The sequence below is a fragment of the Bos indicus genome, chromosome 14 (genome assembly GCF_029378745.1).
Source record: "Bos indicus isolate NIAB-ARS_2022 breed Sahiwal x Tharparkar chromosome 14, NIAB-ARS_B.indTharparkar_mat_pri_1.0, whole genome shotgun sequence".
NCBI lineage: Eukaryota > Metazoa > Chordata > Mammalia > Artiodactyla > Bovidae > Bos > Bos indicus.
The window spans coordinates 43,560,329-43,585,124 of NC_091773.1; the positions used below are offsets into that span (position 1 = coordinate 43,560,329).

General features: G+C 39.6%; 1 protein-coding gene across 7 annotated transcripts in view; it reads right to left on the reverse strand.

The window, feature by feature from the left end:
* Window positions 1-909: 909 nt before the first annotated feature.
* Window positions 910-24,796, reverse strand: part of TPD52 (tumor protein D52) — a 131,445-nt gene continuing 107,558 nt past the window's right edge. For 3 of the 7 annotated variants that reach the window (XM_070802735.1, XM_070802740.1, XM_070802738.1), the window contains exons 3-8: window positions 22,789-22,937; window positions 20,913-21,014; window positions 19,852-19,878; window positions 9,184-9,225; window positions 7,617-7,665; window positions 910-3,691 (exon numbers count right to left, since the gene is read on the reverse strand). In XM_070802735.1, the coding sequence (XP_070658836.1) occupies window positions 3,572-3,691; window positions 7,617-7,665; window positions 9,184-9,225; window positions 19,852-19,878; window positions 20,913-21,014; window positions 22,789-22,937 (489 nt within the window). In that variant the 3' untranslated portion in view covers window positions 910-3,571. The remainder of the gene's footprint in view (window positions 3,692-7,616; window positions 7,666-9,183; window positions 9,226-19,851; window positions 19,879-20,912; window positions 21,015-22,788; window positions 22,938-24,796) is intronic. The other 4 variants (XM_070802736.1, XM_070802739.1, XM_070802737.1 and 1 more) reach the window with 2 other exon arrangements.

Sequence of the window (24,796 nt, forward strand, 5' to 3'; positions counted from 1 at the left end):
GTGTTTCTTCCAGTCCAGCGTTTCTCATGATGTACTCTGCATAGAAGTTAAATAAACAGGGTGACAATATACAGCCTTGACGAACTCCTTTTCCTATTTGGAACCAGTCTGTTGTTCCATGTCCAGCTCTAACTGCTGCTTCCTGACATGCATACAGGTTTCTCAAGAGGCAGATCAAGTGGTCTGGTATTCCCATCTCTTGAAGAATTTTCCACAGTTTATTGTGATCCTCACAGTCAAAGGCTTTGGCATAGTCAATAAAGCAGAAATAGATGTTTTTCTGGAACTCTCTTGCTTTTTCCATGATCCAGCAGATGTTGGCAATTTGATCTCTGGTTCCTCTGCCTTTTCTAAAACCAGCTTGAACATCAGGAAGTTCACAGTTCACATATTGCTGAAGCCTGGCTTGGAGAATTTTGAGCATTACTTTACTAGCGTGTGAGATGAGTGCAATTGTGCGGTAGTTTGAGCATTCTTTGGCATTGCCTTTCTTTGGGATTGGAATGAAAACAGACCTTTTCCAGTCCTGTGGCCACTGCTGAGTGCTTTCTTAGTAACTGAAAACTAAATGGTATCTATAATTAATCCAGTTACAGTGGGACAATTCACTAATTAATGGCCCAGTGTCTCTCCATTATGGATAAAAATCTGTTCTGTCATTTGGGTCTTAATATAAAGAAACATGCAATCCTTACATAGGACCTTATGCAGCATCTCTGGCACAAACTGAGCAAAAAGTCACTTATAAATGTCTTTGTGTAGTCAGCATGTAGCTTTTTTGTTTGATAAATTGATTCCATACAGCTACTGCTGGTTCTTTCTATACCCAGGATATGAGTCTGGAGAGAAGTTGTATAATTAATGGATTTACCACTTTCCTCAGCAGATAGGTAATACATACAAAAGAACTCATGCCCAAATTATAGACTTTTTATTGTTTTCAAATGCTATACAAAAAAAAATAATAAACAGTAGTATTTCTTCATTAACAGATCCAGAAATAGTCCAAATTCAACATTATTTTTTCCCCTCTATTTCAGTAGTTTGAATTACTATTAAAATAATCCAATGGTTTCTACTCTCTTCCTTGGATTACTTTGGCTTCATAGGTGTAAGAATTCTTGCTTTATTTCCCACAAGCTCGATAAATTAAGGATATTCCTTTGTAAGAAGGGGATAATTTTAGGAATTGTTTTCTTCTATCACTCTTCTTGAATCCTTAAGTATCTGAGCTCTCAGTCTTGTTGCTATGCTCTTCTAGTGTCAAACATGAAACACAGTAGAATAACCAGGATCCCTCTCTGGTGCTCTTAGTAATTACTGTGTTCTAAATTGCTTAAGTATCTGTGAATCTGTAATATTGGATCTTCCATAGAGACTACTTGGAATAAGATTTCTAGGTTGATGTGTATTTTTCTACATTTATCCTCCCTCTACTTTTTTGTTGCTTCTTTAGAGGCAGAGTGCTTTGCCATAGATTAAATCATTTCTAAATTAAGTTTAGGTAGATGTATATAAAAGTGTTTCTCCATTTTCTTCTTTTACGACCATCACCAGTACCCACGTACACCCATCCCACCTTCCAACCCTACCTCTATCATTTCTCCCATAAAATAAAGAGATTTGAGGATATTTTGTTAAACTGAGGAAATCGCCATCTTCTCCATTTTGCCTTATTAAAAACACAGTAACAGAGCAGGACATCCAAGAATCAGTGTGATGAAAGATGTGATAAAAGCAACTGAAAGACTAACTGGTTGAAAAAATAACTTACCAGCCTTATTGAGTAACCATAGTATCTCTTTAAAAAGACAAATGTATACACATGGATTCCTCTGGGACAATGCTTCAACAACCTTTGCCTTAAAGCCTTTGCAAGTAAATACGGTAGTCTGATACCATGAAGCAATGATATAAAGCAGATGGTAAAAAATTGCCTTTTTTTTTTTTAAAGCCTGGGTACCAGTTGATTATGTAATACAACAAGCTGTTTCCAGACCATTGGTCTCATAATAAATATTGGGACCTGTGCTACTGACACACAGAATTTATTAAGCTTTTCACATGTAATAGAGCAGAGTTTCAATTGCATCTGAAGTGCTCACAAAAGCGCCAGCAATCAAAAAGGGCAGCATGTTACTTCACAACAATCAACACTTATAGCTTTTCAGATTTGGTTTTCATAAGATAATTTATCCCCAAGTAAATCTAGTCATGCTTTAAAAAAATGCTTTAGGTCACTCCAAACTTGGCAATTAACATTTGGCATAAACAATAATAAAACAATCACAACTTGATAAATAACAAATACAACGTTGTAGGCCATAACCATACACAGCATAAGGAAAAGATAGTGATGATGAGTAAGTAACTACTAGAGTTAATGAGAGTACCTTGGCCTCCATGCAGATACTTCCAGAGGCTTTGGTTCATTCAGCCCTGACACTCTGTTTTCAAAGCAGGGGGCAATGCCTACAGTATCATTTTGTAATTTCTAACAAACTGAAAACAAGTAAGTAGAAAATGATGAGTTGATTTTTATTAATGCATGAAATCCTCAGGAGTTATTACCAACCCCTTAGTATAAAAATTTTTCAAGTTATATTAGTCATATAACTTGGTGTGCTTATTTTAAATGCTGCTAAATGAATTAAATGAAGACAGTGTTTCCCCTAATGCGATTGATTTTAGCACTTTTCAGCTACCTAGATCTAAAAAAACTTTCAGGCTTTGGAACTGAACGTTTGAGGACAGTGTTCAAATTTCAACCTATTGATAATACAATATACTTGATTTAGAATGTTACCTTATAATTTCCTCCAAAACTAAAATTTTAATCTGGTGAAAAATAAGTAGCTATAAGTAGCATAATAACCATGACACTGAAATGGTTACTGTCACAGATGGTGATAAACAAAGGGCTCCACTCTCAGGTCACCTAGGATTTGAAATTACTGTACATAATGTCACTTACAAAACTATAAGAAACTGAATATAGAGAAGATTTACTTAGTCTGGTGTCTTCAGACACCCAAGATATAAGATACTTTATCCCCAAACGATACTCAAAAATATTTTGTGTAGCTGTTTAGTTCTTCCCTCGGAGGTAAAGAACATTTCGCCAAAACTTTTTTAATAAGCAGGATGCAGAGCATTTTAAAGAAGAGTCTAATCTAGGAATCAAATATACAGAGATTCAAAGAGGAAAAACAGAAACCTGTATAGAAGAAAAAGATCAAACTGGTAGCCCACACCCAGAGCAATTGTGTAAGCAATTATGATAACCCACAGCTTCTCATTTCATTCTAGTGAGGATCCCCAGGTACTAGATGTGTTTTCATCGTGACATTTGCTAAATAAAGGGGCTGAAATGCACACTAAAGGGTGTTTCCCAGGAATAGAAGTGAAGATACTTTTACATTGTTCAACCCACAAGCTATTTGGTCAAAGGAATATGTAAAGCTCAACAAAAGCACATCTGGTGGAAGTTCATGGCAATGAATGTTGACAAGATGTGCTTGGATCTCGCTTGCAGCATCTGGCAGTGAGCAGCAGAACAAAGGTGGGAGGCTCACAGGCCCTCCTGCGTCTGCTCTGGAAGAGGCTCCGTGGTGGTGGCACTGGCGCTTGCAGTCGAATTCAAGACTTCTCCGAAATCACCACCAGCAGGCTTGTTTCCCCCGACTTTAGACTTTGAAAAGTTCAAAAAGGAAGAGACGTTATGAAACACACACTTCGCTGACTCTGCATAAAGTAACTCAAATCTTACTTTGAAGAAAAAATAAACCAGGAGCCCGAGAGCTCAGTGATTATTAGATTTGTACAGATTTAGTACTGTGGTCATGTTCCATGCAGTTTCATAGAAAAACTTAGGCAGTTTCCGTGCTGAAAATATTCAAATTGGTAAATTCTACCCCTTTACTTTCTCCCCCATCTGCTTATTGTTCTTCACAGGGAAATTTATCTTTATAAATATAGAATTAAATATAAAATATTATATAAATTTAAATATATTTAATATAAAATTTATAGAATTATATAAGGCCTGTTATGCTAAAGAATTTACTGAACTCTCTATATCTAGATAACATTTTGTGAAATATTATTGAGTAAAACAAAGGAAAGAAATACATGTATGTTTCCCAGACACAGCATGATGCTCTTAGCTCAGTCGTGACTGGCCACAGACTCATTAACAGTTGGAATCTAGTTGAAATTTGCACTCTCATTCTTTTCGGCCTCCCATCCAAAATCTTTGAATTGTCTGAAAAATTGGCATGACTTGTATCCACTGTATGGTTATTAAATTTATTAAAACATTCCTTAATTATAAGAAAATGTTAAGAAGACCTCTTGCAATTTATAAGTCTAAAATAACTCCTCCCACCACTGGTCTCTTCCTACTCCAAGGCCGTGAATGGCAGTAGCACCTCCCAGTCAGACTGCTTTGTTATCCTTGGTCCTTCCCCATCTTGTTCCCCATCCAGTCGATTACTAACTTTTTGTCTGTCACTTCTAAATTCTAAATATCTTTCGACTCCGTTCCATTGGCACTAGCTCGACTCATACTCCATCATCTTTGGCCTGATCACAACACCTTCCTCCCACCTTGTCTCCTTCTCCAGTCTCTCTCCCCTTAGTTCTGCAGGGCCAACACTGAATCTTTCTAAAATGCACAGAAGAATGTATGACTCGGATTGCTTAAAATCTTTCAGTGGCTTCCCACCTTTTCTTTAAGGTGGCCCACCTATCTAGCTCTGTCTCTTGCTTTATAACCTATAGCACAGTAAAGTTCCTCAAAGGGTCCCCAAAGCTTCAAACATTCCTTTCAACCTAAAGGCCTCCGTGTACATTACTGCATCTTCAGAGAAGTCTCTCTGACCTTCCCTCCTGCCAAGAGTGGCAGAGTCCCACTGCTGATCCTCACTGCGCCCTTGACCTCTCTGACCTTCCCTCCTGCCAAGGGTGGCAGAGTCCCACTGCTGATCCTCACTGCGCCCTTGACCTCCACTGTCCTAGTGCTTTGTTGTTGTTGTTGTTTAGTCACTAAGTCATTTCAAACTCTTTTGTGACCCCGTGGACTATAGCCCACCAGGCTCCTCTGTCCATGGGATTTTCCAGGCAAGAATACTGGAGTGGGTTGCCATTTCTTTCTCCATGGCATCTTTCCAACTTAGGGATCGAAACTGCATCTCCTGCCTCTCCTGCGCTGCAAGTGGATTCTTTACCACTGAGCCACTTGGGAAGCCCTTACCTCCCCTTTATTTTCATTGGCCATTTAATTGCCTCAACATCTTCAGAAAGCATCTGTGTCACTCTTGGTCACTGTGGTATTCCCAGTGCCCAATACTCATCTCCTGGTACATGACAAATGCTCAAGAATCACAGTTAATGACTCAATCCACAACCTAAATGAAAGTACAAGTAGACCCCATGTTTAACTGAATATCAGTGTAAGTTAGGAAAAACTATATCCCAAGCATACAACTATATTTTACAGCTTCCTTTGTGATATTTGTCTAATACATTATATGCTTTTAAAAATTACATTTTTTAAAATCTGAATGGTGCCTAGTCATATTTCAAAAACTGATTTTATAGAGTCTGAATATACTCAGGAGGAGAGTACATAGTAATGACCTGGAAGTTTCTCCTCCTCTTCATTGTTAAAAGAACAGAGGCTGCCTGGTTTTCCAGCTAGTCATTTCAAAAACTAACACTCAGGGTAATTTCAAGGAGAGACTATGATATTCCTAAAATTTTGAGAACTGAATTAGAGTAAAACCTTGACTTCTTGGGATGCAATTTGTTTTCAAATACCTAAGTAGGAATTAACAAGAATAAAGCAGGCCTCTGGTACTGACCTAGAAGAATGACCGTGATGTATTTTTTTGCTCATCAAATATTTATTAAGTAGCTGCAGTGTGTCAAGGACTCTTCCAGGCCACTGAAAAGCATCAGTGAGCAAAAAAAACAGGGGCCTGAATTTGTGGATTCATTAGAGCATGCATGCTGGGGGCATTAAATGAACAAGTTGCAGGGCTGTGTGTACAGTGTGATTCCTTTTTGAAAAACACGCATTTATGTAGAAAGAGAAAAGGTGGGAGTAGTGTTTCTATATGCAAGAAAAAAAGATCCAGCCTGTGATACAGTGTTTGGTTTTCTTTCTATTAGCATACCCTGATTCTGTAATTTTAAAAAGCTGTATTTAAAAAGAAATGACTCAATTACAATTCTGAAAGATAAAATATGATTATTTTAAAGCTGATATAGATGAAATACTTAAGATATCAGTTTTATCTTAATACTTAAGTTACTAGTTTTAATTTGTTTTTTTTTTAATTTAATTTAATTTTTTTAAATTTTATTAATTTGTTTTTATTACTTAAGATATTTTATTTTAAAGATACCACCATAATTACCAGAATTCATTTTGGAAAAAATGAACATATGGGCTTCATACAAACTCTGTGGAGAAGGTTGGACAGTGGATGGGAACAAAACATCATTTCTCATCACTTGTGATCCTTGATGATTTTATAGTTTCGAATATAATCTTGAAGGTAATGCAATTTACAAATTCATAAAGTTGATTATTATGGGCAAATGTCCACCTTCACCAAAATCAAAGCAATCAAAAAATAAAAGTGAATCATCAATGATCACCACAGCATCGTCATCATAATAAAAATGTCCAATAATTAAGGACTGAACAAACAATATCCATTATAAGGCTATGCAAGCAGCCGTTAAACATAATATTGAAGAATATTTAATGATACCGAAAAATGTTTATGACTTATGGTTAATTCTTTTTTTTTTTAATATTTATTTGGCTGCATCAGGTCTTAGTTGTAGCATACAAGATCTTCCTTGTGTCATGCAGGGTCTTTCACTGTGGTGCACACACTCCCTAATTGCAATTCTTGGGCTTAGTTGCCCCACAGCATGTGGCATCTTAGTTCCCCACCCAGGAATCTAATCTACGTCCATTGCATTGCAAGGCAGATTCTTAACCACTGGACCACCAGGGAAGTCCCTGGTTAATTTTTTTTTAAAGTGTAATAGTATAGTCCTACAACATATCACTGTTCCTGGGTTGTAGGACCATGTTTTTATGTTTTATTCTTTGTGCTTTTCTATATTGTTTTTAATTTTCTACAATGAGATTTGTATTACATTTTGTCCAATTACAAAAGTACTTGAAGTGAATAATAAAAAAGCAGCATAAACTTCTGAAGTACTACTTTTAAAAATTACGTGTTTCTTTTCAGCACTCATGCTGTCATACTACAATATATACTCAAAAAATTATATTAAGAGTATTTATCACCTTGGTTGGTTTAGTTGCTAAGTCATGTCCAACGCTTGCAACCCCATGGACTATAGCCTGCCAGGGTCCTCTGTCCGTGGTATTCTCCAGGCAAGAATACTGGAGTGGGTTGCCATTTCCTTCTCCAATATATCACCTTAAATACCCATTAAAAGGTAAAGATTAAAGTTATTAAAGTTCTTTAAATATTTTTGAAAGGAAATTCTAATTTGAATAATCTACCTACAACAAAGAAAGTTCAGGCACCAAACAAGATAACAAAAAGACCCTGTTCTTTACTTGCCTTTAAGTTTTCAACCTTTTCTTCAAATGATTTGAAAGTTGGGGAGTTTCTATGGAGAGAAAAGAAAAATAATAAAATTACACACACGGAACAAAAATTTCAACAATTCAGAAAACATTATTAGTTGACTGTATTCCCCTTGGCCATTATTCTCAATCAGCAAAAGAACACATAAACCATATGTAACACCTGTACCATAGGCATACATACAAATGGTGTCTTTTTATGTGAGATTATCAACTTCTGTTCTAAGATTTCTACAACAATCTTTTTGATTCTTTGAACAGAGCCAGTGTTAGACATACAGATAAAAATACATGTGTGAGAAGAGGGAACAAAGTCAGGTACAACACTAAGTCTAGCACTTCCTCAACCAACTGGTCACCATATAAGAAAAAGCCACTGTTAGCTCAGTCTGACTTTGGTTAAAGTGCTACAGTCCAGAACTAATGTTTAAATTCATACGTTGCCTGGCAAGATTTCTACCTAAACCCACATCAACTCAGCAGGACAAGCAAACCACAGGAGGTTCCACACCAGGGATCCTGGTTCCCAGGAGCAGCATAACAGGAGAAACAGAGACCAAAAGGAAGGGAGGGGCACGGAACTCGATTTGGCCACTTCACAAAGCTGCCCCAACTAACAGAGGCTCTCCAAGCCCACAGGAAGCCGCTCCCGTGCCTTCACATCCATCTGCATTAGTTAGGGAGGGTCACAGTGCCCGTGTGTCGCTTTCACCTCGGTTTCCAAAGTTTTATACGATCCACCTGATCTCCAATATCCTTCCTGCTACCATGATGAAACAGGAGAAGAAGGAAAAATGGGCTTCCCCCTTCCTACCATCGTGATGGGCAGTCGGTCCCAAAGGGTGATCCCCAGACCAGCGGTATCAGTAGCCCTTGGGAAGTTGTTAGCAAAGCAAATTTTCAGGTCCCACCCCAGGCTTACAGAATCAGAAAGTCGACATGGGCCCACCAGGCAGGGACTTTTAACAAGTCCTCCAGGTAGTTCCAATGAACACTAAAGTTCAAGTCAAGCGTACATTGTTGAAAAATTCTCTGCCTCTACAGAGAGGTCAGGTGAGGTAGTAAAAGGTGCCACCTGCAAGTGCTTACTGATGAAAGAGGACACTAGAACGAGGTCTCAGTTGGTTCCAGATGTCCCAATGGGATGAAGGAAGTAGAAATGGGGATGATGAGAAAAAGGGAGACTGTAACTAAAGCTAATGTGAACAGAGGAGGTGGGCCACCTACATCCACGAAAAGAAAAGGTTGATCAGATAAGCAGTGTTCAATTTTTTTTTAATTGAACAGATTCCAGAATGAAACAATTTAACAGGTTTACAAAATAAAGTAGAAATAATAATTCCTTTTTAAAATCACAAACATTTAATGGATTTCTTACACCAGCCCAAAAACATTGGGAAGACCAACTGAAAGCTAGTAACAGTTTTCACAGCTTGTTTAGAGCAGACTTCTAGCTCCTACTTCAGAACATTCAAGAGAAACATCCGGATAAAAAGTAAGGAAGCATAAGACCAACTACATTTTGTGAAAATATACTTTACCTCATAGCAGGCATGCTAATTGAGTGTTGAATGGAGCGTATGCTAAGAGGCAGCATTAAAAAGAGACAGAAATGGAGTTAGTAAAGTGGCGATTAGATATTATAAAAAGCAAACAAAATTTAGTTTTCTAGAATCTTGTTCTTCTGGCACCATAAAAAATTACTTGCTTTTTGAGGTGGAGGGGATCAAAGTTAGCACAATGTAACTTTTATTCATGAGCCAATTTGATTCCAGTAGTTCATAATTCAGCTAGTAAATCAACTTGGCATTTTTATAGCACTTTGAAAACTGTCGAGTGCTTTCACCAGTACCTGTAAGGCATCTGGCATCAAGCTCAAGAGTTAATAATTTATAAGTCACAGCAGAATCATAAATGGAACTTAAGTCTTTGAACTCCTAATCTAGTGTTCACCACCTCCCCTCAAAAGATGAAGCACACACATACAGGTACGTACACACACACACACACACACACACAAGCAAGACCACTGAAGAGTTCCTGCAGCCATCATTCTCCCACACATTTGGGACCAGAACAGAAAGGTCTCAGAGTCACTATTTGACAACTTCAAGTGACTTTAAAATGACATCACTTCTTAGTAGCAGTAGTCAGTTTTCTAGTAAGAAACCTGTACTTGCTCTTAATTAAACTAAATGTCCTTATAGGCCATTCAAATAAGATTTGCCCCCTGTCATTATACAACTTGCAGCTGTCAACACCCTTGAGCATACGCCTATTTGCATTCCCTTTCCTGACTGGTGGTGGGTACAAGCCCTATTATGCACATCGCAGAATCAAGAGGAGGAGACAGGGAGTATAAAAAGGGAAGCAGAGCGCGATCACTGCCATTCCTTCGGGGTCAGTCTGCTCCCACGTCTTGGGAATGTACTATCCCCTCTGTTTAATAAAAGAACTGTAACTGAGCTGTAACCAGTCAGTCATTTCAAATCCTTGCTACATCGAGATAGGAACTGAGAAATCATTGAGATAGGAACTGAGAAATCCTGTCTGTGTGAGCTGTAATTAGTCTATTGTCCCAAATCTTTGTTACAATGAGACAAGCAATGAGAGAGAGAAATCGACCTGACATGAAGCTGCCTCTATTGTCACAGCCACTTTGCCAAAGCCACCCTCTACCATCAGTAGAGTTCCACCCACCAAAATTAATCTTCTGGTAATCTACAAATTGTTTAGACTGAATGAAAAGAAAAACAAAACTATTTGATACAATTAAGATTCTTATCCTGGGATTGTGTAATTAAAACACTAAGGCGCTAATCAGTTAGTGGTAGGCACTTGAGCTAAAAACTCATGGAGGCTTTGATGTTGAGGAAGATATTTTTGGGGAACAGGTAAAAGTTGTAAGAGTACAGAGGAAGCCAATTCCCAAAGAAAGATTTGCATATGAGCAGAGAGGAAGAGGAAAGGAAAGAGAGATGACCATGAAGAAAAGAGGGCTCAAGTGTGAGAGAAAGGAGTTTCTTGGTTTCTTTGGGCTCTAGAAGCTACCTTGACTTCTAACAGCTTTCCAATCTGCAGGACTAGTCTGGATGGGGCTGGGCTTGCTTCCTTTCCTTGTCTTGAATTACAAAACAACCTTCATTCTGTGCAACGCCTTTCCCTTTTTAGGTGAGCAAAGTCAGTCTTCTATTCCACTTAACCAAAAGACTCTTCACTAGAACATTTTGGCAGAAATAATCAAATTCTGGCAAAAGAAAGTACATAATAGCTAAGCCAGTGATAAGTTGTTTGTCCACAGGACTCACACAGTGAATTCCATAGTATCAACAAAATGAGAAAATGGGTGAATGAAGTAAATACAAATTCAGAAATGGACAGTTAATTCTGGTCATTGTCCCTAAGCATCTACATAAAAGATCATTTCCTCCAGTGGTCATCTGGTGTGTTCCGTGCCCCTTTAAACCAGGAGACAAGTTAGTTTAAAGGAACTAGGGCAAAGGCAGAGTGAGGAGAAAAATCATAAAAGCGAGTTAATTCTAGACGCATCAAATTGACTATGAAGTTAACATCCAGGGCAGAAGTCAATTCAGGATTATACTCCATAAGAAACAAGTCCTGATCATAAAAGTTGAAAAACTGAATTGTAAATGTCACCTGGAATTTTCAGGGGATGAAGAATTAAAACAGGAAAGCAGTGGGGAGCTATGCATGACTCATCAAGGGGTCCTCCCTGGATTAGGTAAGAGAAGGATGGCAGTGGAGCATCATTGAGAGGGGACATTAGGGGGACAGGGGAAACTGACCAACAGCGTAAACAGTTAGGAGAAAACTCAATAATGTTGGAAATACAGACAACTTTTAAAAAATATTTTGTTTTTACAACATTATCATAGAAAAGTACTGAGAGAAATGAGAGGCACTCCATATTAAGTGCCTAGCAGATGCCAAAGATGTTTGTGATATGACTTAAAGAATGTTAAAAACGATCTCTTTGAGAATACTAAGAAATAGTATAGCATCTCCTGCAGAGGACTTTAGGTTCCTCTATGGGATAATGACAAAGTCACTCTTGCTGGTATTGCCCTTCAATCAGCAGCTATAGCAGATGAAGAATTGAAACATTTGAGTACCATGAAGGATGCACTCACTAAATATGTGTAAGTGCGAATGTGTAACAAAAAGCAAGGAAGTAATTAACACTAAGGTGTTCATTTTGTGATAAACACAGTTGGATTTCTGTATGTGTTACTTTTCACAATACGAAAAGATTAAAAAGAACAGAGATTGATATCAGAGTAATACAAAGTCAAGGTGTCGCCATTTTTGAAGTAGCCATTACAGCAGCAAGAACAAGGAGTGCATATTAATTTCAAGTCCAACCAAGGCTTCTCTATCTGAACATCTCTACAACCCATATTCAGATCAAATTCTATTTTATCGGTGGCTAGTGTGTAATCTAACAATCGGTCAGCTGTCTTTGCATTTTTAGCTTCCCTATGCAAGGTTCGGAGAAGGCAATGGCACCCCACTCCAGTACTCTTGCCTAGAAAATCCCATGGACGGAGGAGCCTGGTAGGCTGCAGTCCATGGGGTCGTGAAGAGTCGGACACAACTGAGCGACTTCACTCTCACTTTTCAGTTTCATGCATTGGAGAAGGAAATGGCAACCCACTCCAGTGTTCTTGCCTGGAGAATCCCAGGGACGGGGAAGCCTGGTGGGCTGCCGTCTATGGGGTCGCACAGAGTCAGACATGACTGAAGCGACTTAGCAGCAGCAGCATGCAAGGTTACACAGTTTCAATTCTCTTCAACTTACATATCACCTCCAATTTCACTGATGTTCAAATATAATATGGAAAACTTCAAAAGCAAAAAGCCACATTGCTCCTGGACCAGAACTATCTCTAATAGATGTTAATATATTGGGAAGATTAGCTAGCATCTATAAAGCAAATTCGGAGAAGGCAATGGTACCCCACTCCAGTACTTTTGCCTGGAAAATCCCATGGACGGAGGAGCCTGGTAGGCTGCAGTCCATGGGGTCGTGAAGAGTCGGACACAACTGAGCGACTTCACTCTCACTTTTCAGTTTCATGCATTGGAGAAGGAAATGGCAACCCACTCCAGTGTTCTTGCCTGGAGAATCCCAGGGACGGGGGAGCCTGGTGGGCTGCCGTCTATGGGGTCGCACAGAGTCGGACACGACTGAAGCAACTTAGCAGCAGCAGCAGCAGCATAAAGCAAATTTTGTTGCAAGTTTTTCCAACTGGATTTCAACCCTCAAAGACAGTAACCTACAATCAAAGCAGGAATGTAAATCTGGATTCCTCAAAACACTAAAGGAAAAAAATCAAAGAGGACAACCTGACTCTCACTCAGACACACTAAGTATTTTACAATCTAATATTTGCTCTTACTTTGGAAGTTATTCTTTTAAAAAGCTGAATTGACTTTTTAAATGTTTGTTGTTTCTTACATGGCTGTTTGAACTTTTCATCCCTAATAATATTAAAGGGGGAGGAGTAGAGGGAAAAGAAGAAGGAAGAATGTAGCAAATGGCAGCCAGAGAAAGAAGAGAGGCTGGTCAACATGTTTCAAAGCATACTGTGTGCCGAGCATGCTTTTAAGAGCCATCCATGTATTGTTATTCCCTTTTGCCCTCAAAATAATCTCTTGATCACAGGTGATGAACCAAAGTAACTGCCAGACAGTGGCTGGAGGGTCGAAGTCTTAAGCTATCGTTGCCCTGGGGAGACAGAACAAGGCAGAGGGGACCACAGGCTCCTGAACTTGTGTGTGCCTGGGTTCAAGTCCTGGCCTTCAGCCAGATGGCTGTGTGACCATGGGGAAGTCACTTAACCTTTCTGTGGCTCAGTTTTCCTCATCTGAAAAATCAAAAAGCTAACAGTACCTACTATAACTGTTTACCATTATATTATTATTACAGATGACTTTATTTTTTACTTATTCATGTATTTGGCTGTGTTGGGTCTTAGTTACTACACACGAGATCTCCCTTGCATCATTCAGGATCTTTTGTAGGATCCCACGGACTCTCTAGTTGTGGTGTGCAGGCTTAACTGACCCATGGCATGTGGGATCTTAGCTCCTCAACCATGAATTGAACATGTGTACCCTGCATTGCCAGGCAGATTCTTTTCCACTGGACCACTAGGGAAGTCCCTACAGATGACTTTAACTGAAATACACATTAATGCTTATCTAAGATTATATCCTTTAAAGCCTTCAAATTTCACCCAGCTATTATTTTGGTTGGTAACTCAAACCCTACAGTCCAGGACAGTGCCTGGCACAAAGCTGTCATTCTATAAATACTTTTAATTAAAGAATGAATGAATAAATAACTGCAGCAACCGAAATTAGGATGCATGAGCATGAAAGATAAGAAAGTGCATAAAAGTTTTTCAAATTCTGGAACTTCCTTGGTGGTCCAGTGGTTAAGATGCTACACTCCCAATGCAGGAGGCCCACGTTCAATACCTGGTCAGGGAACTAGACCCCACAGGCCACAACTAACATCTTGCACAGCCAAATAAAATTTTTAAAAAACCTTTACAAATTCATATCAAAAGGTACTCTATTATAAGAAAAGAGATCATTTCTTATTAAGTGGTAGAAATTTTCAGCAAAATGGAATCATCTGGAATAACTTGAATGAACCCCAAACCAATTTTTAAAACTTAGAGGCCAAAAGGAGAAGGTTCTTTTGAAGAGAAAGGCAAATCCTCCTGAACATATCAGAAATATTTGTCTAATGAGGCTGCTGAATTGTTAGAGCATGCTCTTAATAACATGAACATCAATTAAACACCTGCACCCAGTGAAATGAAAACACTCCTTTAAAGTTTCTCTCAACAAAAGTAAAGGCACGAGTCCATGTTTACCATGTGCATGCAGAAAACAAGCCAACAGCAGAGGAGTGACTGTGAACACCCACCTGGGACAAGACGTCTGTCCTCAGAGGGCTCCTCTGGCCTGCTGCTGACCCCTAATTGTGAGGTTGCCAAAAACAGACATCTCTCACTGTGTCTCTCTGTCGCTGTCTCTCTTCCTCCTTTCTTCTCTCCCTTTCTTTCCCTCTCTCTCCTTCTCCCCATCCCTCCTCTCCTCTTCCTCTTCCTTACTCACCCACCCAAGGCATAGACAATATCTACACCTCAAGTGCTAACTTATTAACTGATAATGTATTAATAGTACAATCAAAACTGTTGCTGGCTCTAACAATGCAAGTCAGCAAAATGCCCACAATTCCACCAGAGACTGAAATCCTCGCCCCAAGTCTTCTGGTTTAGCATGAACTTGGAACAAAGGGTAGTCAACAGGATTACCCAACTACTGCAAGCACTGGCAAAAAGGGGCCCCTGCATCCACCTCCACGAGAGGAAAGGCCATGCTGCTCGGATGGAAACCCTCAGCCTGCTGCCCACGCTCCTCTTCTTGTACAGTTCGGGGGGCATGTGGTCAGTATTTGCCTCTGAGACTCACTCACCTAAAAAGATGTAGATTTTTTTATACATGTTCTCTAATATATATGTTTCATATATTCCTATTATATGTTTTCATATATTTTCTATTATATATAAATCAGATTACAATCAGGACACCTTGATCGAGAAATGATTTTCTAAAGTGAAATTAACTCAATTGAAAAGTTGATTTCAGTTCAGGCACTGAGTCTTTTCCGACTCTTTGCGATCCCATGGACCACAGCACGGCAGGCTTCCCATCCATCACCAACTCCCAGAGCTTGCTCAAACTCATGTCCATCAAGTCAGTGACGCCATCCTGTCATCTCATCCTCTGTCGTCCCCCTGTCGTCTCGCCTTCAATCTTTCCCAGAATCAGGGTCTTTTCAAATGAGTCAGCACTTTGCATCAGGTGGCCAAATGACTGGAGTTTCAGCTTCAGCATCAGTCCTTCCAATGAATATTCAGGACTGATTTCCTTTAGGATGAACTGGTTGGATCTCCTTGCAGTCCAAGGGACTCTCAAGAGTCTTCCCCAACACCACAGTTCAAAAGCATCAATTCTTCAGTGCTCAGTTTTCTTTATGGTCCTACTCTTACATCCATACATGAACATTGGAAAAACCATAGCCTTGACTAGACAGACTTCTGTCGGCAAAGTAATGTCTCTGCTTTTAAATATTTTATGTTGGTCATAGCTTTTCTTCCAAGGAGCATTTGTCTTTTAATTTCATGGTTGCAGTCACCATCTTCAGTGATTTTGGAGCCAAAAAAATAGTCGTCACTGTTTCCATCGTTTTCCCATCTATTTGCCATGAAGTGATTGGACTGGATGCCTTGATCTTAGTTTTCTGAATGTTGAGTTTTAAGCCAATTTTTCCACTCTCCTCTTTCACTTTCATCAAGAGGCTCTTTAGTTCTTCTTCACTTTCTGCCATAAGGGTGGTATCATCTGCGTAACTGAGGTTATTGATATTTTTCCTGGCAATCTTGATTCCAGCTTGTACTACATCCAGTCCAGCATTTTTCATAATGTACTCTGCAAAGCAGGGTGACAATATGCAGCCTTGATGTACTCTTTTCCCTATTTGGAACCAGTCTGTTGTACCATGTCTGGTTCTAACTGTTGCTTCTTGACCTGCATACAGATTTCTCAAGAGGCAGGTTAGGTGGTCTGGTAGCCCCATCTCTTGAAGAATTTTCCAGTTTTTTGTGATCCACACAGTCAAAGGCTTTAGTGTAGTCAATGAAACAGAAATAGATGTTTTTCTGGAACGCTCTTGCTTTTTCCATGATCCAGCAGATGTTGGCAATTTGATCTCTGGTTCCTCTGCCTTTTCTAAAACCAGCTTGAACATCAGGAAGTTCACGGTTCACATACTGTTGAAGCCTGGCTAGAGAATTTTGAGCACTACTTTGCTAACATGTGAGATAAGTGTAATTGTGCGGTAATATGAGCATTCTTTGGCATTGCCTTTCTTTGGGACTAGAATGAAAACTGACCTTTTCCAGTCCTGTGGCCACTGCTGAGTTTTCCAAATTTGCTGGCATATTAAGTGCAGCACTTTCACAGTATCACCTTTCAGGATTTGGAATAGCTCAACTGGAATTCCATCACCTCCACTAGCTTTGTTCATAGTGATGCTTTCTAAGGCCCACTTGACTTCACATTCCAGGATGTCTGGCTCTAGGTCAGTGATCACACCATCGTGATTATCTTGGTCGTGAAGATCTTTTTTGTACAGTTCTTCTGTGTATTCTTGCCACCTCATCTTGATATCTTCTGCTTCTGTTAGGTCCATACCATTTCTGTCCTTTATTGTACTCATCTTTGCATGAAATGTTCCCTTGGTATCTTGAACTTTCTTGAAGAGATCTCTAGTCTTTCCCATTCTATTATCTTCCTCCTATTTCTTTGCATTGATCACTGAGGAAGGTTTTCTTATCTCTCCTTGCTATTCTTTGGAACTCTGCATTCAAATGGGTATATCTTTCCTTTTCTCCTTTGCCTTTAGCTTCTCTTCTTTTCTCAGCTATTTGTAAGACCTCCTCAACCATTTTGCCTTTTAGCATTTCTTTTTCTTGGAAATGGTCTTGATCACTGTGTGCTGTACAATGTCATGAACCTTCATCCATAGTTCTTCAGGCACTCTGTCTATCAGATCTAATCCCTTGAATCTGTTTGTCACTTTCACTGTATAATCGTAAGGGATTTGATTTAGATCATACCTGAATGCTCTAGTGGCTTTCCCTACTCTGTTCAATTTAAATCTGAATTTGGCAATAAGGAGTCCATGATCTGAGCCACAGTGTGCTCCTGGTCTTGTTTTTGCTGACTGTATAGAGCCTCTCCATCACCCTCCGCAATGTCCCACACTGTCTGTGGAATGTGTTCTTCTCTAAATAAACCTACTTATTATTTATCACTTTGTCTCTCACTGGATTCTTTCTGAGATGAAACATCAAGAACCTGAGCTTTATTAGGTCCTGAAACCAGATGCCAACAACTAAGGGCTTTACTCAACTTTTAACCTGTAAGAAATAATTCCAAAATGTAGCTCTCTTATATCTCCCACTTCCAAGTTGTCATATGAAGCCTAACTTTAACCAGGACCTGCACTGATACATAATATATTGATACACAAAGAATACATTATTCATTAATAACTAGACTGAAAATGTTAGACAGAGTATGATCTTAATCGAATTTTTTTAATGAAAGGAAAAAAAGTGACTGTGTAAGCAGCAAGAAAACAGCCACCAAACTCATATTATTTACAGTGAATTAATAAGACAGCACATACTGAGCCATGCTGCTGCTGCTGCTAAGTCGCATCAGTCGTGTCCGACTCTGTGCGACCCCATAGACAGCAGCCCAACTACTTAGGTACATTTGCTTAATCTTCTCCAAAGTATACAGAAAAAATGGTGGTATGAACTGATGAAATCCTTCTTCAAACAGCACTTACATAGTTTTATTATTTTTGTTTACATTATACCTAGTATTGTTTTATACTTAAGTATGAACAGGGCTCTTCCATTCTTGTGAGGCCACACCACACACCATGAGGGATCTTAGTTCCCTGCTGGACAGTGGTTAAGAATCCACCTTGCAATGCAGAGGACATGGGTTCGATCCCCAGTCAGGGAATTAAGATTCCACATGCCCCAGAGCAATGAAACCCGAGTGCCACAACAACTGAGCCTGCATGAAACAATGATGATACCAAGGGCTGCAACCAAGACCCAAGGCAGCCAAGTAAATAAAACGGTAATAATAAGGCCGCACAACACAGCATGAGGGATTTTAGTTCTCCAACCAGGAGTTGAAGCTGTGCCCTGGGAATGCAGTGTCTAACCCACTGGACCACCAGGGAAGTCCCAGGGCTCTTCCATTCTTAACTCATTCCTGGGCCCCACCTCCCTTCTCCCATTCCATGCACTCAAAGATTTTAAGCTCTTTCTTAATAAGAACTGTGTCTGGTATAGGTTATACCCTTTGGATCCATCAACGGTGTACACCTTAATGTTAGCAGAATGGATTATGTGAGTGAACAAATCCTCACACAACCCCTTAACGTTAGATAAAATTCTCTTAATAGTTTCCTAAAGCACTTAGGCCATTTTCAGTTGAACACCAAAGATATAGAATTGATTCCTATCACTGATTTCTTGGGGTTTTTTTAAAGCATAATTCTAACCGCAAATAGTTTAACACTCAGAGTTTGTTTATCTCCCTGACTTACTCTTTCAGAGATAAGTGAGAGAAAGCCTCAGTTATAAGCATCTATTTGATTACTTAAGAAGGCACAATGCTAGCCACAGCAAGTGACTGCTTGAGAAGACAATTCACGTTAATAGGAACAGAGAGAGACTAGTGTGTTAACTTTCCTACTTATACTCAAAGGACCTTCCACCTTCATTTTCTCTAACTACTAATTGGATAATCAGAGAGTCTGTATGGGAGGGAGAGGAGAGGTTTGCTCAATATCACAAAGATTCCTTCCAGAAGGGAAGGTTTGGACTGACATCTTTTTAACATGCTTTCTTTTTTGGCCTAATACACTTTATTTCTCCTTTTGCAGCTATGAAATATCCTTGTGTGCAGAGTTACAGAATACAACTCATGTAAAGAAATAATAAAATAGTAAACACTAGAGGCTAACAAAACAAGTACTAAAACATGCTGAATCATGGTATATCATCTTAGGCATATTTTACCATAATTAAAAAAAATGTCACAGTAACCTGGAAAGAGAAAAGACTAACATTGTGAGACGGTACATATGCTGTCTATTACAGCTGCATAATGGGAGCCAGGTGAAGGGGGATTCCAGCATCCTGACATAGGCACCAAAGAAATTACAGCATCAAAAACAAACAAACAAAGTCAGACATGAAAAGGGAGGAATTCTGCATGCCATGGTAAAGCTGATTCTTTTTTTTACCAAACACACACATACACAAAAAGAAAGTAAAATGTCAAAATCATTTCCATATCCCTTGAATCACGTGTCAAATTATTCTCCTTTTAATGTATCCATCACCCATGGTATACAAGAAACCCTCCCTTGAAAATAGGAATGCACCAGAGAAAAGATATTCCGAAATGCAAGATTATGTAGTGGACAAACACGACCATCCAATGTGGCATCATAGCCTAAGCACACTTGTCTTAGACGAGAGCTGGGCTGCAGCGATGGTTTACACTCTCCTTACCTAAAGGAATGTGAAAAGGCTTGCAATCTGCAAGAAGCCAGAGTAAGCATTAAAAAAGAAAGGAAGTTCTGGTAAATCTAAAACAATTAAATAACCTACTTTTTAAGAGCTGTGTAAAGTTTTAACTGAATTCTAAAAGGCTACACAATCGGGAGTTAGCACAGAAAGAAAAGAGCTTACCTAAGAGAAGTATATATAATGGTCAAGAGGGTTTAAGAGAGCTGTGTTTATTACGTTGTGTTGAAATGATAATAGTCCAAATACAATGAGCAAATCATTGGGTATTTTTGGTACAAGTATAAGACCAATTAACCAAACTTATTCAACCAACAAAATTCTGGTTGTAAAATCTACTTTCCCCACAAAAAGAAAACACAAGGTCATGCAATCTGAAGGGTTTAAAAAAAACAAAACACATAAATCTTGCATGCCAACAGAAGCACAGCCAATTTAATCCACATTTGTCATTTTCAGCACTATTTTAATCCACATGGTGGGTGGCATGAGGTTACTGATGGACACAAAAGCACTCTGAAGCGGTTTTATCAAAATGACCAGGAAAATTCTGCAGACACATTGAAAATAAAATGCAAAATAAATAGCTCAAAACAAGATTTTGGCCTGGGCATGAACATAGATGATACAAAGCAGTACACAAATGAGTATGTGCCAAGCACACCATGGGCTAAAGATGTACCACCTGGAAGTAAAGGCAGGACTCAGTGCTCCCAGACTTATCCCCACCAGACACAAGGCTCCACTTACAACCACAGGTCTGCAGCCACATACTTACCCCGTGTGATCAAGAAGGGCTAAAAGGAGGAAAGTTCACAACCAGAATTTTTCAACAACTTTAAATGTATTCATAAGACAATCAGTTTGAAGGCTATGCCTAGAAGGATTTAGGGATGCATTTCAGGTCCTGGTTTGAAGGAGGGCTCTTCCTCACTCAAACAGGGGGAGTCCAACATCAGCCAGTACCAGGCAGGAAAGAAATGCAACCACGATAACAGATTTTAATCTGCCTCATCTTAATTAAGCAAGCAAAAATGAGGACGTACTTTACATCTTCCAGCTTTTTGGTGATGACAGAGCCAACAGACGAAAAAGCAGCTGAAGCCTTCTGTCCGGCCTGAGATAAGGTTTCAGAGGTCTTCTTGTACCTATATTAAATTATAAAAGAACAGAGCAAAGAAAGTAAGCTAACCTTTCCAATATCCATTATGTGGTGACAGAGGATGAGATGGTTAGATGGCATCACCGACTCAATGGACACACGTGTGTGTGCTAAGTTGCTTCAACTGTGCCTGACTCTTTGTGACCCTATGCAGCAGCAAACTCTGGGAGACAGTGAAACACAGGGAAGCCTGGCGTGCTGCAGTCCATGGAGTTGCAAAGAGTCGGACACGACTTAGCGATTGAACAACAATCTTTCTAATATCCATTATGCAGAGTTCAGTGATCACCACCTCTTGGAGAACTCTCAAGAAAAAAAAAAAATAGAATATCCAAAATTCTTTATGACTGCCAAGTCAACATCATCACATCATCTTTTACTTAACCACCATTTCAAACACAATCTTTTGCAACACCCTAGGACAGCCAGAAAGGCCCATAAAGGCAAGGCTGAAGAAATCTGGGTAAGAGTTAAAAACAGTTATGAAGCCAAGATCAAAATGGGCCAGAGGTTAAATGAAACTATATCTCTGATTTTTTTTTTCCTTTTTCACTTAAGCTAAACAAAACAGAAATGAAATCAAATTCCTCACATCTCTTTCACAACTTTATTTTCTAAAAAGGGACCAGAAGTAAGGTGGGATCCAGGAGTACTTTTTATCACCCAAATCAATTTGGGGCAGCATAAAGAGATTTTTCAGTTCTCCCTATACGTAGAGTTACCAAATAAGAACTGGTGCCTTCTCAACAGGGTACATAAAAGGTACAACACTTCAAATGACTCAAGGGGGATATTTGCTGTAGCACAAAAGCAGAAAATTTACCACCCCACTCCTCCCATTTACTCAGGGATTAGTGAAGGGAAAAACTAAACCAGACAAAAGAGTATGGTTCTTATCCCAAAGAGGTTAAGCCCACATTGTAGAAAGGGATGTTCAGGCATTTTTACTTACCTTGTCAAGATCAAATACCAAAAAAGAGAAAAAGAGAAAATGTTTAAGATGATACAAGGAATGGCATCCTGCATGTTCTTCTGCTGCCTACTTATATGGAGAAAGCGGGTGGGTACCCCCGTACTGCCACATTAGGAAGCAGTCAGCCTCGCTGGTGCTGGTCACCAGCTCAGCAGACGGGACTGCATAGAGAACACCTTTTGGAGACTCAGGAAATGGAGCTGCATCTTGATAATGCTGTACCAAAACCATGTGATCAAAAAAGACCAGAAGATTAAGGGGTGGTCCTCTGCTATTGGCACACATCAGAGATGGTGACCTGAGAGAGTCTCATGCTGTGTATAAAGCAGGGTTAAAAAAAATAAAAAGACTGGCTCTGCACTTGGCCAGATCTTAGTTCAAACAGTGCCTCCAGACTTTGAGAGATTTGTGACCTCAACACTGATCTGATCCTGTTTCCTTATCTACGGCTATCTCACTACCCACTCTACTGGGTTATTCTGAGGACCAAGTGACTCATGTATATATCTGGTTAGTCAGTATATAACATTTTAAGAGCTTAGATTTTATTTCTTCAACTCACATAGGAGGCTGGTTTTCTCGCTATACCCCAGAACAGTCCAAAAGAACAGTTGGAGAAGACTCAGATACACTTGAGAACAGGCATGGTGGGGAAGGTTGCCCCGCACAGTATAGACAAAAGCTGCAGAAACCTCCTCAGTCCCTTTCCACCCCTCCCCGCTTCCAGACAAAAAGAGCAAAGTGTCCTCTACGTTCTCTAGAAAAAGGGAGGGTCAAGGGCACATACGCAGATGTAGCTGTCACATCTTGCCACCCTTTGGCAATGTTCTGTTTTAGTTCCTGTAGTGAATTGATCCCAAGTTTCCGCTTGATCTCCGCTAGGTGCTTCTCTTTTGCTGCTAACACTTGAGACAGAGTCTGGATTTCTTCTTCTACCTGCAAGGAGCGGGGTTGGGGTAGGAATAAAGTCAAAGAGTTAAGATGATAAGCCCAAAATTATATTCAAAATTCCAGTCATTTTAAAACATTTTGGATTCATTTCTCTGCCTCTTTTAAAATAATATGTTAAGCAAATGGGTTGCTTGTTGATCTCTCCTGTAAAGCTGCTTTTCTCTCTTCTCTATATTTCAGTCTTGAGTTGTTCTCAGTCTCTCCCCTCTTCCTATACTTCCTTACTCAGTTTTATCATAGAGGTTCAGGGTTCAAACCTTTACACAGATAATATTCAAATTATTCTAACAGCTACTCTGACTACTGGGTCTGCATTTCCAGCTGAACACTGCTGCTTGAATGTCCATACAAACTCACATTTATGTATTAAGTTAAACAAATCTGAAGTGAAAAGTGAAAGTGTTAGTCGCTCAGTTGTGTCTAACTCTTTGCAACCCCATGGACTGTAAGCCACCAGGCTTCTCTTGTCCATGGGATTCTCCAGGGAAGAAGACTGGAGTGGGAAGTTATTCCCTTCTCCGGGGGTTCTTCCTGACCCAGGGATCGACCACCCAAACAATCTGAATTCCCACCAAAATACATACAACCATGCCAAATCAAAACACAGCCATATTGCATATTTCATTTAAGTTTATGCATGCATACATGCTAAGTCCCTTCAGTAGAGTCCGACTCTTTATGACACTAGTCAATAGACTATAACCTGCCAGACTCTTCTGTCCACAGGATTCTCTAGGCAAGAATACTGGAGTGGGTTGCCATTCCCTCCTCCAGGGGATCTTCCCAACCCAGGGGTCGAACACGTCTCTTTCGTCTCCTTCACTGGCAGATGGGTGTTTTGTTTTGTTTTGTTTTGTTTTAACCACTAGCACTACCAGGAAAGCCTCATATGCGTTTATACTTCCAATATAAATCACAGTTCATACTGTCAATCTTTGTACCTGTCAAACTCACAGGCATAAATAAAACACACTCTCTCCCAGAGTCCTGTAGAAGTGTGGGCCCCTCTGATGCGGACTGACCAGCCTCAGCTTGGTGGTTAGAAATAGGCTCCTGACCCATCAAGTGGCTACTAGCCAGTGAACTGCCTGATGTGCCAAGGGATGCTCGAATAATCACAGTCTCATTCAGGAATGCAGTTTGAGAAACTAAGATCACATTGGGAGGAGAAACTGAAAAGACTTGGATAAAGAAGCCCTGAAGGACAGGTGGGGCACAGCGAGATTATGTAATATTACAGAAGCCTAAATATACTCGAGGAGGCCAAAACTATAAACAGAAGCTATGAAGCAAAAAAAAAAAAAAAAAAGAGTAGAGGAAAAGGCACAGCTAGGAAAATAGAGGGAAAGGGGAGACCCACAGAGAGAAACAGACACCCAAGACTTCTGTCCCAGAAGTCAAAAAACTTGGGTCCCTGAAGTATAGTTGGTCCTCCGTATCCACAGGTTCCACACCCACAGATGCAACCAACTGCAGACTGAAAATATTCAGGGGAAAAAAGTTCCAGAAAGTTTCACAAAGCAATATCTTGAAACTGCCATGTACTGGCAATTATTTACATAGCATTTATACGGTATTTACATAGCATTTACATTGCACTAGGTATTATAAGTAATCTAGGGATTATTTAAAACACATGGAAGGACGTGCATAGGTTATATGCAAATATTATACCATTTTATATAAGGGACTTGAGCATCTGTGGATTTTGATATTCACAGGGTTCCTGGAACCCACCCCCTGCAGACACTGAGGGATGACTGTACGTTCATTAATATTCAAGACCCTCAGAAGGAAGCTTCTCTAGGCTTATTGCAAAGCCATATCTCAGTCTTGACCTACAC